This window comes from Nelusetta ayraudi, unplaced genomic scaffold, assembly GCF_046127955.1.
Source record: "Nelusetta ayraudi isolate G7.1 ecotype Tasmania unplaced genomic scaffold, CSIRO-AGI_Nayr_v1 ptg000045l, whole genome shotgun sequence".
NCBI lineage: Eukaryota > Metazoa > Chordata > Actinopteri > Tetraodontiformes > Monacanthidae > Nelusetta > Nelusetta ayraudi.
The window spans coordinates 4,153,807-4,166,625 of NW_027466095.1; the positions used below are offsets into that span (position 1 = coordinate 4,153,807).

The following is a 12,819-nucleotide window of genomic DNA, read 5'->3' on the forward strand; positions in this document are numbered from 1 at the left end:
AATACTAAAAAAGCAAAAAAAAATGCAAATGAAAAAACCCTGAAACACAGTGTGATCTCGTCTGACCTCTGCACTACTCTGCAGCTTTGCTCCGCTTCCTGCATCCTGAGTGCTGAGCATTGCCGTGCTGATATAGTAATAAAGAGCGCGTCCGCCTGTTTGTCATCCCTGCACTCTCCAGTCATCTGTCAACCATGCTCTGGCGGTCGCCTCCGCAAATATATGCAAACCAGATGGATATGGCCCCCTTCACACACTTCCCCCCCAATTTCCGTCTCTTTCACACACCAATGGGGCTCCCCAACCCCGCTGTGGGCAAGCCCCCCCAAAAAAAACAAAAAAAACACTCACACACCCCAACAGCTTCATCTCACAGGTTCTCCCCCTTTCAGAGACGATCCAAAACCAATTAAACTGATTGAAGCGTTCTAGCGAAGTCACAGCCTTCTGGACCGGCAGGGAAAACCGCAAAAACAAACCTGGCACAGGACACCGTCGGAAGGATGGGCGGTGTGATGTAGCGAGATCGAAGGTGTGTGTGTGTGTGTGTGTGTGTGTGTGTGTGTGTGTGTGTGTGTGTGTGTGTGTGTGTGTGTGTGGCCGGTGAGTGTGGGTGACAGATGAGAAAAGTTTTTTCCTCGTGATTTATGCCTCTTTCCTGACTGGGATATGAATCTGGGATGATGCTCCAGAGAGCAGCACTCCAGATAATGTTAGCCCATTTAAAAAGAGCAGATTTGTGTAGTCTATCAGGGCACAGTATTTTCCCCCCCTCCCCTCAACCCCCCTTCCTTGCGCACCCCTCCGTAGTGAGAAATTGGTTGTTATCATAGATCACAGATACTGCTCAAACCTCTTATGAAAGATGAATTAATTTCACTAATGCTTTAATGTAAAGCTCTCATGAGGGAGGCAGACTGGTGATAACCCCTTGCCTCGTCTCCGCTTCCCTCCACTAGTGATTTATGCCCTCTTTTAGTAGATGAAACTGGCTAGATTTGCCATTCATCTGCAGCTTTCCCTATTACACAGGGATCTTGGACCAGATAGAACACCCCACACAGCAGTCCCAAACGGGCTCAGGCTCTTCTACTCTCAGTTTTTTTCAGGGGGCAGTTGTGGTCTCGTAGGTGCAGACTGTTTACACGTGTAAAGGTGAGGAAAAAGGCCCCACAGAGGAACATTTGTTGATTACATGTAACCAAACATATGTTTGAAATTCAGGCTGGCTCCCCTGACGTTGGTTTGATAGTGACAGCAGACAGTTAAGGTTCCAGACAGAAGTGATGTGCTCTTCCTCATGTGTCCTACCTTTACAGTCCCCCATTAATAAAGTGTCACTGAGCGGGCCGCTGATGACATCATTGTGGGAAGGGCCTGACACGTTGGGAGTGTTTGTGACTGCATCAGAAAATAGCAAATGTCACCAAGTTCATTTCACTCAGCCGGAGCCCTTCAGAATTAGGGAGTGTGTGTGCACGTGTGTGTGTGTGTGTAAAGTTGTGCTTTGTTGATTTATCTATCTATCTATCTGTCTATTTATCTATCTATCTATCTATCTATCTATTAAGACTAGAAACCACCTGCAAACTGAAATTAAAACATCTTGTCATAATTGATGTTTCTTCTGTGGAACTAGAAGTAATCTAGCTGTGCCCACTAAATGTTTACATATGCAAAAAAAAATTCTCGTCCTATTAAAATTCGAATTAGACATATTGATTAGATTATCAACCCGCATCATGAACTGTCAATGTGTTGACTATGTTTGTGATTTTTGTTCTGATTATTTGTGTTGTGATAGTAATGTTTCGGCAACCAGGATAACATGATCAGGGAGAGTGCATACATGGCCGCTGAACAATGTATTCAACATAGTAACAGTCACATAAATCAGGCCAGACTACATGTATATGATTATTTTTAGAAAAGGATATTTTTGTCCTGTTTTTCCCAAAAAAATAAAAAATAAAAATCCACACCACAAAAATATCTCTGTGCACAAGTAAACCCAAAAAACGAAGTCCAGGAACAGTTGTAGTCTAATGACGGTAGTGTCTGTAAACATCCAAAGTCTGTTTTAGCTCAGACAGAAAAATATGCAGATCAACAGGAAAGCAAAAAATTATTATTTTGAATGGGCCGACAGCAAGATTGAACTATATGTCTTGTTTGGCTTTCAGTACAAAGCCATGAAAGCCAAATAAAACATTAATTGGGAGTCTTGTTATTTGCACACATCCTGAAGTTTCAGGAACAGAATCCCAACAGAGACGAGGCTGATAAAGTTGGGAAAGTGTTCAGTAAAGGAGTCAATACAGAACAGTACAGTACAGAGCATCCGCACAAATGCATGTTTTACGTGTTCACGCTGAATCATATATTTTCAGGGAAAATCATATATATTTTTTTTATCTGTTCTCTTTTAAAATCTGTTTTTCACACAGAAGAATGTCACTTTGGAAAAGTAACCCACACAAGTGTAGTTGGGAGCCTCGACTTCATTCAGTTCATTAGTTACAATGCAAATATAACCAAAAACTCAAAAACATCACTTTCACACTTTCTGCCAGTGGACCTCTCTTTGCTCTGCCTCTTCTGATTCTGATTTAAGTGACAGGCCTCCTTGCAAATGCACAACATGGGCTCTTTCCCAAGAGTTATTGCTGGAAGGACGAAGGAGAGAGGCAGAACATTAATTGAAACGCTGAATAAGAAGGAAGTGGACAAAATCGTGGGTCCATTTCCTTTGAAAGGTCGCCATGATGGATTTGCCCACTTGTCGTTTCATGTTGTTCCGTCAATCTCTTCCCCTTCACCCCCACCACCTGGTGGGCGGTTATATATTTGTTTGGTGCAGTATTACGTGCCTCAAAAAAAAAAAAAAAAAAAAAAAGCCACTGCATCATAAAGATTTGTCATTGCCTAATATAAATAAAGTATACAACCCAGACCTTAATGTGCCCTTGCTATTGATTGTTTTACACAGCCTGTGGGGGTTGAGGAGAGAGTGGGCAGACAGGCTGTAGATCAACATCCATATGAGTTTGTGTTTGTCATTTGGCACCCTGAGCATGTCCATAAAAGCATTGACTCCTCGTCGCCCTGTTAGTGCCCTCGGTGGTATGCAATGGTACTGCGAGGGAGGGTGAGGGGAGTTGGGGGCGTGTGGGAGGAGTGGTGGGGAAAGGGAACAAGGGGGTTCCATGACTTTCAAGGTCTGCCACCCCACCATTCCTACTAAAGTTAACTTCCCGCGTGTTCCCCCCCAAGCCCCTGTCGTGATTCCTCGGTGTGACGCGTGTGTTAAGGAGATGAAGTCATTTAAACCGGCTGTCACCTGTAAAAATGCTCCCAGCTCATTTATCACCAGACAAAACACCTGTGACACGGGATACGGTCCACAGTAGGGTCCTGGAGGGAGAACTCATAAAAATAAATAAATAAAACAGACGAGACAATGTGTCTCTCGACGGTTATCGTTTCATTAAGATCGGGGGGGGAAGAATATTTTCTGGGCCCCTCCCCTGAACTTTTTGACACATAACAGTTGCTCTCATGTGAGCTGATGGTGACGTCGCCATACATGTGGAGAGTGCACACACACACACACACACTTGGATGTGTGCGTTCAGTGCTCCTGTCCGGTCACACAGGCCCCTCTATTTATTTGATGGGCTCCCCAGATGATGGAATAAAGATGAATGTGATTGTCCAGCGGGGCTCAAATCAATCAGCATGCGTTATTACTTATTACTCACAGTGCTTCTCTGCCTTGGGGGGGGGGGGGGGGGGGGGGGGGGGGGGGCGTGTGTGTGCGTGTGTGTGTTTTTATGTGCATGCGCCTCCCTTCACCCATCCCATCCTTTCCACCGCTCCCCTCCCCAAAAGGAAGAAAAAAACATCACCCTGCTGTGATATTGTTAATGGGGGTCGTGCTTTGAGCTGAGATAATAGGAAAGGTCAAAGAATGAAACAGGATGTAGCGTAAAAAGGCGGCGGTGGGGACGGAAGGGTGGACAGTTTTGTTCGACTTGGACACCCGAAAGTGTCATGTCTGGCATTTTAGATCCAGATCCTCCACATCTTCCATCTCTTCCACCATTGCTGCCCCCCCCCCCCCCGTCCTGTCGTGCGCTTTCGCTCTTATTTGTGCGGCGTTGCGTGTTCATGTCGTCGGTCCGTGTACACACTGCCCCTGGCGCCGCCGTGCACGTGACCGGGGTGTCGCCACCATTCGTCACTGCCATGGGCGCAGACACCATCGCTGACCTGTGCAAGGTCAGCGAATGTCACGCAGAGCCTTGTGACCTTTTACCGACACTCTCTTGACTCCCCAGCCTCCTGTCTCTCTCTCTCTCTCTCTCTCTCTCTTTCTCTCTCTCTCAAAAAAAACAAAAAACAAAACATGCACATGCGATCACACACACACACACTGCAGTACTCAGTATAGTCAGTATAGTTGTATGAATTCATGAAAACACATTTAATGATCACATCTGAATGTGTCCTAATTATGCTATATTGCTTTCTGCAAAATTTGCGTGTGTGCACTTTGAGTGCTCGCGCGCGCGCGCGTGTGTGTGTGTGTGTGTGTTTTGATTGTGTTGCGTGTGAGTGTGCATGCGCGCATGGCCGCACAGCATCCGTGTCACCATCTTTCACTTCACAGCATCAGCTGCGACAACCAAATCATGATCTCATCATGTCAGCCAATAGAAACCCAGACAATTGTCTCCCTCGGCACTTTGATAGATTGCAGGAGATAATCGTCCTAACTTGACCCCTGTCACAAAATCAAAGCACCCTAAATTTGCGGAGATGGACCAGCAGGGTTTCATGCTATAACCTTCTGAAACATCGCTGCTCGTACCTCTTTACTTGGATGCTGTTGACGATGATGATGACGATGATGATGATGATGATGATGATGATGATGATGATGATGATGATAACGACACATGTTCAGCGTGAGTTTGTGCGAGTGTGTGTTCACAAGCGAGTGATGGAGCGAGGCAGGGATGGGGGTAGTGGTGGTGGTGTGTGTGTGTGTGTGTGTGTGGGGGGGGGGGGTCAATCAGTCATAGGTGGAGGAAATGGGGCAATCTGGGGCCGGGTGTCAGGGAAGTGATGGATTTTAATGCCCAGATTCTAGTTAATGGCTCTTTAAATTAAATCGAGATTAAACGTCTCTGGCTGCAGTCAGGGCTCACGCAAGGCGCTCAGCAAGACAGCCCTCCGACCCCCCGACTCAAGAAAAAAAATAAAAAACACTCTTCATCTTGTCCCTCCTTTTCCTCCGGACTCTCATCATTCCATTCCTTAACTTTTAAACACATGCAGGGCCCTTAACTAATAGGGTTTCCTTTGAACGTAATGAATGTGTTATTTAGTTGGCAGTCACTGAGCTGAGGCACTTGGACCTCATCGCATTTGCTTATCTTTTCAACATTTTCTAAATTTAGTTGACGCCAGTTCTATTTTTTTTTTTTTTTTTTTTTTTTTTTTGCGAGGCCAAGGTCTGCGTTTGGGTACTGCGTTACACTCATCCAATTCCATTTTCCCCTTTCGAAGTCACAATATTGGGACGGCCGGTTATAATTGGGCCCATACATCCTGCCGAGGCAAGTATGGATTAATTCAAGTATGCTAATGTAATTCAATTTGATACAGTTAATCTTGCACTAATGCAGATTGAAGGATGTGAGACGCAATCAAATACCTCTTAGCCCTTTTAATTTGCATCTGATTTTTTTTTTTTTTTTAATAAAATTAGTCAATTTGTAATTATGTGACCTGGCCTGTAATTAGTTTATTCATCACTGTAGTTAACTCCCCATTAGGAGTAACAGAGAGAGAGAGAGAGAGAGAGAGAGAGAGAGAGAGATTGCCTGAAAGGGAAAAAAAATAGACTGAAGGGGAAAGGGGCTTATTTATCTATTCAGAATGAGAACTCTTGCAACATCAATTTGTCTCTCATTTAATAACCAGCTTCATGGTGAATCATGTGCTGTTTGAAACTTCTGACTTGTGATTAGATAATTAACTCAGGGCTGGTGGGAGCTGATCAAGCAGCTGCTCGTTACATGTCCACTGACTGTGTCATGCTCCGGCGCATTCTGCATCACTTCCACTTGCGCTGTGTCATCTGGGAGGCAAAACAAGTTTGTCTGTTGAATGTGTATAGAAAAAATAATAATCCCCCTTTTTTTGTTGTTTAAAATTTTCTTTACCTGTATTTATTTAAGCATCTTAAATATAAACATTTGATGTTTCAGATGTAATAGACCTTGTTATGCTAAATACCGTCTCTCTCTGTTCTGCAGTGCAAGTGGTCTAGAAAGGGATTCATCAGAACCCGATGGGCCCTGCCTGACTGGTAAGTTGTCCGACGTTGACCTTGCCTCAAAGTCTCTTTTTCACTCTGAATTGCTACAACCTCATCTCAACTTCAAAAGTCGATCTGAGTCGCATTAAACTTTCCCGTAGCCCTCCACGTGCGACTGTGGGGAGGACAGAGGTGGGGAGGAGGGGCCGGCTCGAATCTTTTCCGTACAGTGTGCCACGGAAGCGAGCGAGGGATTTGATTAGGTATAACTGCGTTAGCCAAGCAGTTGCATATGACAGATGACAAAAAACATTAAGCTTAATTTAACCCGTGCCAGATGAGTACGAGCGCTGGCCACCGCCCCCGCGCGTCGGCCGTGCTACGAATGCAGCTGACGGGTGGTGGACGGAGATTGTGATCTAATAGAAAGATGACATGAGAACTAAGGAGCTGAAACGGTAAGCATTTAATAAAAGCATGTCGCTTGACAGCGGCAGCAGCAGAACGGGGCTGGGGAGGACAGTGGTGAAGAATGGGGAGATCAGATCAGGGAGGTGGGGAAGGGGGTAGATGGAGATAGCCTGAACTAGCGTGCATTTGTTCAGCATGTCAGTGCACAATAAAACCTCTTTGAGATAAGAGCAATCCCTCTGGGTTTGGTCCTGCCTGACAAAACAGACCCTGACGGCCAGATCAGCAGGGATTTGTTCATCGCTCCATGTTGAGCTGTCGGCCTTCTCCCTGACAAGTCCAGAGGTTAAACAGCATGTTAGAGGTTTAGATGCAGTGATACCTGCTTGCCTATTTTATTTTTTTTTTCATTATTATTTTTATTCAACTAAGTGTTCCGAATGGAAAATTCGCTTGTGACTGTTTAATGGTTCTCATAGTGCAGTCAAAACCCGAGCTAACGTCTCATCCTCGCATCTCATAGTACATAGCTGCAAATGAATCAAGCTTTTCCCTGTAAGCTTTGATTCCAAATCCCCACGAAGGGACTTTCATCTGGGATCGGATCACCAGAAGGGTAATTTCTTCAGAGTCAGGCGAATGTTCTGTTTTTGCGAGGGTCACTGACAGTGTCTGCTTTCATCCTAGTGCCTTTGATCTGGTCAACATCCACCTTTTTCACGATGCTTCCAACTTGGTGGCCTGGGAGAGGAGTCCCTCTGTCTACTCTGGGACCAGGCAGAAGGCACTGGGCTATGTCTTAGACAGGTACTGCACATCTTCTTACTTTTTTAGATCAAGTGGGGGAAGGAAAAAAAAATAAGTGTTGCACAGATTTTGTTTCTTCTCCTGCTGTGGTATTCATTTTTCTGATGAATTTTCGGGATGCACCTAAAAAGCACTTTTACGGATCAGCTTAATTTGACCTTCTCAAAACTTTGCACACATGTGCCCAACAATTGTTTGGAACTTATTACATAACTTTCTCTGTCTAACAAGAGAAAAATGGCCACTTGATGTGCTGGTTCAATTTCTTACAAGAAGTGTTTGTATTTAAAACAGTCTTCTTCACAATCCTGTTCACATTTTGACCTCTGACGACACAAAGTTGTGAAGACATTGGCATTTTTTTGCTGTGGTCGGCTCACCACTGTTGAAAGCTTTTCTTTCAGAAAATTGTTTGGGATGAGAAAATAATGAATTGCATCATTCTACCTAAATGCACTTCTTTCACAATTTAATCAAATACCCAGAACTTTTTGTGAGCGGTGAATATGTTTTCTTGATTTGCAACCTGAGAGTTGGATTTGCCGTTCATTTCAGCAAATGCAAACCACAGAAAACTTGTATAGATATTGTAATGAGGGCTTAGAATTTGAAGTCAGCAAGACAGATACAGTGGGGAAGATTTTAATGGGATTCGGTCTTCGACCAGTGGGATTACATCTTCCTGTTTAAGTAGGGAGTCTTACTCACTACACGGTCTGCAAACTCTTTTAGCTTTTCTTTTTCTTTTTTTCTCTCTCTAACCCCTCCCCATTTTTTTTGACTTCCTATTATTTTTTGTGAGCTCTAATCCTACATTCATCTTTAATTTTTGTTCCCCTCTGTAGTCTAGATGAATGGATGTTTTGTGTCATCTTGGTGGTTATAGCTTTGGGGCAATACGCTGCTTCAATACAATTCAACTATACCATTACACAATGCACTTCATAATTTTTTAGGCTGCGCTCTGTTGCGATGATTCATTTACTGGCTTGTCTTGTATATATTGTTTTTGATTCTTTAACGATGGGTTCTATCAGTAATTAATACAGATAATTAGTACGGATTTCTAACTGCCATGGTCAATAGTTGTCAACCAGTGTTATAAAAGATTAATAGTCATTAAAAGTTTGTTGTTGTTTTTTTCTACTTTTACTACTACCACTTATCTTTGTATTTTCCTCATTTATCCATGTAAAATTTATTTAAATGACCCATATTATAGTCATTGCCAGGTGTTTCATCCAAAGCTTGCACAATTAATTAGATTAATTTGCTTAGATTAAATAGATCTACATAGTTGGTTGGTTGGTTGGTCAGATGCTTAGTCAGTCAATTGCTTGGTTGCTTCGCCAGTTACCTACATGGCGTCAGGTTAAATAAGAAATCTCTCAGGTCACTCTCAGGTTCGATAAACACCTTACTGGGGTGATGTGAAAATGGGAAACTTCACTTATTGACTTAATCCTCTTTACCCCCTTGAGCGGCATAGGGCGTCGACCAGAGCTCTCCATCTGGGAGAAGAGATAATTACATTTATTTTTTGGGTGTCTTGTGTGGTGGTTTAAAATGGAATATACATGGGGTGAGCAGCGAGGACACAGACCAACGCCAAAAAGTCTGTCCATTGATGGACATCTGCAGCTGGCAAGTGACCACAAGACAAGAATACGCCATAGCAGGTCAGAGGTTGCAAGACCAGCTAGAGATCTGTTGGTATAGCCACTCCTTATAAGGCCCTGTTTACACTTGGTCATTTCATGCGTTTTTTGCTGATCAGATTACGAAAAACGCATGAAATGACCAAGTTCAAACAGTCCAAATCCGTTTTGACATCCGATCAGATCGCATCACATAAAAACACATTCGTCACGGACGTGCGACCAGAATGCGACTTCAGTCCACATTAACGACCGCCTACTCCACTCACCTCTCCCATGTACGCACTTGGTCGGCGCCCCAACTTCTGGCGTCGTCATTATAAAGTTACAAACAAGAAGCGAAAACAAATCATTTTTGTTAGACTCGTTTATTAGCATGCTAATAAATTTCATTCCGGATTAGCGTATTTTGTCAGCGGAGCAGCGGTCGCAGTTTCCCACATATGAGATTAAATGTGCGACGTTGCATCCGAAGATTTGCCAGCCACTGTTGATCCGAAAATAAAGTCGTCACCACTCTGTCCCACCAGTCGTTACTCCTCGTTTGGATCCATACGAGCTGCAGTAGAATTAAAACGAGTGACTTGATGTAGTCCGCAAACAGGAAGTTGATTCTTATTCGCTGTCACGTAAAACTCGCCGTGGTTTTGCGCTTTACTGCCCCCAGTCGTTAAAAACGGAAATGACGCATGTTGCATTTGCATAGGTTCGGCAGGGGGGGGGGTGTGATGCGATCTCAAATGGCACGCTCGAGACGCATGTTAATGGCTGAGTGCGAACAGATGCTGCAAGATCCGTTCTCGTGATCCAATCGCCCAAAACAGTTACAAGTGACCAAGTGAAAACAGGGCCTAAGAGAGCAGCTGACCAGCTAGAGATCTGTTGGTATAGTCACTCCATATAAGAGGGCAGCTGTAGCCTTGGTTCAAGAACAACACCTTCTTGGGATATCCAGAGGACAGGAGACACTATTTTTGCCATGCTGAACTCTTTAAAAGTGCGTGTACTCCAGCACATAGGGGGTTCTTTGGGGGTTCATCGTCGGTGCGTCATAGGATGTTGTCTTGTTTTTTGTAATTCTGGATAACCCCAGGTTGCTGTACAATTTTTCATCTGTCAGTAAACCTGCAAGAAATGCCTCTGATCCTTGCCTACTTTGCCTTATTTCAACTTTTGAACTGATTGATCAGCTATGGAAATCTATGGAACATCAGTTGTCCAGGAGGACCCGGAAAGTATTGCACTGGCCCCGGGTCTTTCTTTGGGTACAACACTTGTTACAGGCCAGACTTAACAGGCTAGAGACACACATTATTATTAAACAAGCATTAGTAAAGCGAGTTTTGTATAATATGGAACTTTAAACTGTGAGTTTTCATTTACCATTGTAATAGAACTTGTGACATTGTGGTCCACCTGACTTTATGATACTTATCCTGTTAGAAAATTTGTTCGTTGTCTGTTTTCATTCCTTATACATTACCCTTGGTTGTGTATGTATTTGCTTCTTGGGCCTGAAGTTGTTTTTGTACAATTAATAAAATTGTTCTCTGCAAAATAATCCTAATTAGATTACCTTACCATTTACTGAATCATCCATGCTTCCTTGAGGAGTAAAAAGCCTTACACGTTGGACCTTGTGTGTCCTCAGCACACAGGTCCCTTTGTTAACCTTTATGCAATTTTAAAGTGATGGAATCTTATTTGCATACTGCACTTAAAAGATAAATAGAATTGCAAACATGCTGGCAAAAGCTTTTGGGAGTCTACTGGGTCTACTCAGTTGAGATCTTTTTTCTTTCTGTGAAGCCAGCCCTCTTACTAACAGGCCAGGCTATCCATTCATACGCCATGCTAATATGATTTATGCAATATCAATTTGCAGAAGAGCAGAATAAGAGAGTGCACGGTGCAACCCCTGCTCCCTACCTGGTCTCGCTAACACACAATAAAAGCCTGCTAGGAGTCTGGCAGCAGGTGACCTCCCATTCAGTGGGAGATCAGAATGCACGACATGTCTCCGCACCGCCTCCACTTTGAATAACTACATGCATATATGGGTGGCATACATTATCAACGGGCCCTGCGATGTGCGTGAGTTACGAGCTGCTTCTTTAAACCGTTCTCCACGTGACCATATTTCACTTGCATGTCCATCTCAGTTTGATCAAAGACTGCTCTTCCTGTCGTGGACAATGATGTTCGTAGCGTTTGAAGAGTGCGTCGTCTTTCTGTGTTTTTATTACTCCATAACTTACCTGGTTTTACTGTGAGGTATTTCAAAACAAGATTACTTCTGTTTTACATGTAGGCAGAGCTCTTTGTATCACGACACAACCTTTTTGTGCCCTTTTTAGTTGATTGATTTTAAGGGCTCCTTTGTAAATAAAACCTAAATAGCCCAATCACTGAGGTTGAGCTGTGTTGCCCAGCCGATTGAATGGATGTTGTGTTGGGCTGAGTGGCAGTTTCCACGCTCCTTTATTCTAAATCCCCTTGTGTTGTGAATGTTCACCCTGTTGTTACTCTGGGCCATATCTTTTAAAGGTTCTCCCTTTTTTGACAGGGTTGATGAATAAGTGCTGTGAGGCAAGGTGTTCCAACTTCCCCCTTGCTTCCTCACTTAGGGGGGTGGGACAGCGGCAGTGCCGCGCCTCAGTCGCTCACTTTGGGGTGGGTTGTGTGTGTGGAGCGGGGAACGTCGGGCGCAGATCCGGAGCAGCAGAGTGAGAAAAAAAAGCTGGCGGTGCAAGAGGGTGGGGGGCAAAGGGGGAGGAGCACAAAGGAGGGAGGGAGGACTTGGGTTCTGTAAAGGGCAGTGAATAATGGGCCGGTCCTTTCACAGAGGCTGCTAACCTTTTGGCAACCACCAGCAAACTCCATTCTCCTCCGTCGATCTGGGAGGACAATGTGCCCAGGCAGGGCTTTGAATGAAGCACTACCACCAACAGTGTTCCCATTCAGCGGCTCGTTGGGAACCATCTTTTTGCCCATTGTCCGAAACTGCGATTCCTACCCCCAGAAAGCAGAGCAGTTAAAGGGGACAGGGGCAAAATCTAAAAGCCAAACTGCCCCCTCCTTCCTTCTGTCTGTGCGTCTCCCACTCTCTCTCTCTCTCTCTCTCTCTCTCTCTCTCTCTCTCTCTCTCTCTCTCACTCTCTCTCTTGCTCTCTCTCTCTCCTCTTGCTCCTGTCTAAAGCTCTAATCTCTCCCTGCGGGTCGGGAGAAGGAGATGGAAAGAAGGGGTACGGGTTGTTGAGCAACTCCAGCGGTGGACTTTGGCGAGGCGGCCCAAATTCCAAAGGGGAGCCTGATCACACACAGTAACACAGGGGGGAGTCTGGAGCTCTGCAGCCGGCCGGGCATCAAACTCCAGACTCCTCCTTATCTGGGGCCCAGACCTCCTAATGCAGCTTACGGCCCATTGAGAAGACATCTGATAAGCCTTTTCCTCAGTGGCCCTTTTAACTGCTAAACAGCGTTTATCTCCAAAGTACTTCAAGGCCTCGGGGGAACAATGCTGAGAAGGAACAGCGTTTAGCCGGGCCAGGACTCACTATTGAGCCACATCAATAAAGTGCTGCTGCCCGGCCTGCATTGATGTGCTGGCTGCTT

General features: G+C 44.6%; 1 protein-coding gene and 1 long non-coding RNA gene across 3 annotated transcripts in view; both read left to right on the plus strand.

Annotated features, from left to right (window-relative positions):
- Positions 1–12,819, plus strand: part of LOC142894843 (uncharacterized) — a 393,438-nt gene that overhangs the window by 289,561 nt on the left and 91,058 nt on the right. The gene's annotated exons all lie outside the window — the stretch shown is intronic.
- The window catches only part of inpp5a (inositol polyphosphate-5-phosphatase A), a 163,549-nt gene that overhangs the window by 90,223 nt on the left and 60,507 nt on the right, over positions 1–12,819 (plus strand). For both annotated transcript variants that reach the window (XM_076035658.1, XM_076035657.1), the window contains exons 7-8: positions 6,327–6,379; positions 7,427–7,546. In XM_076035658.1, the coding sequence (XP_075891773.1) occupies positions 6,327–6,379; positions 7,427–7,546 (173 nt within the window). The remainder of the gene's footprint in view (positions 1–6,326; positions 6,380–7,426; positions 7,547–12,819) is intronic.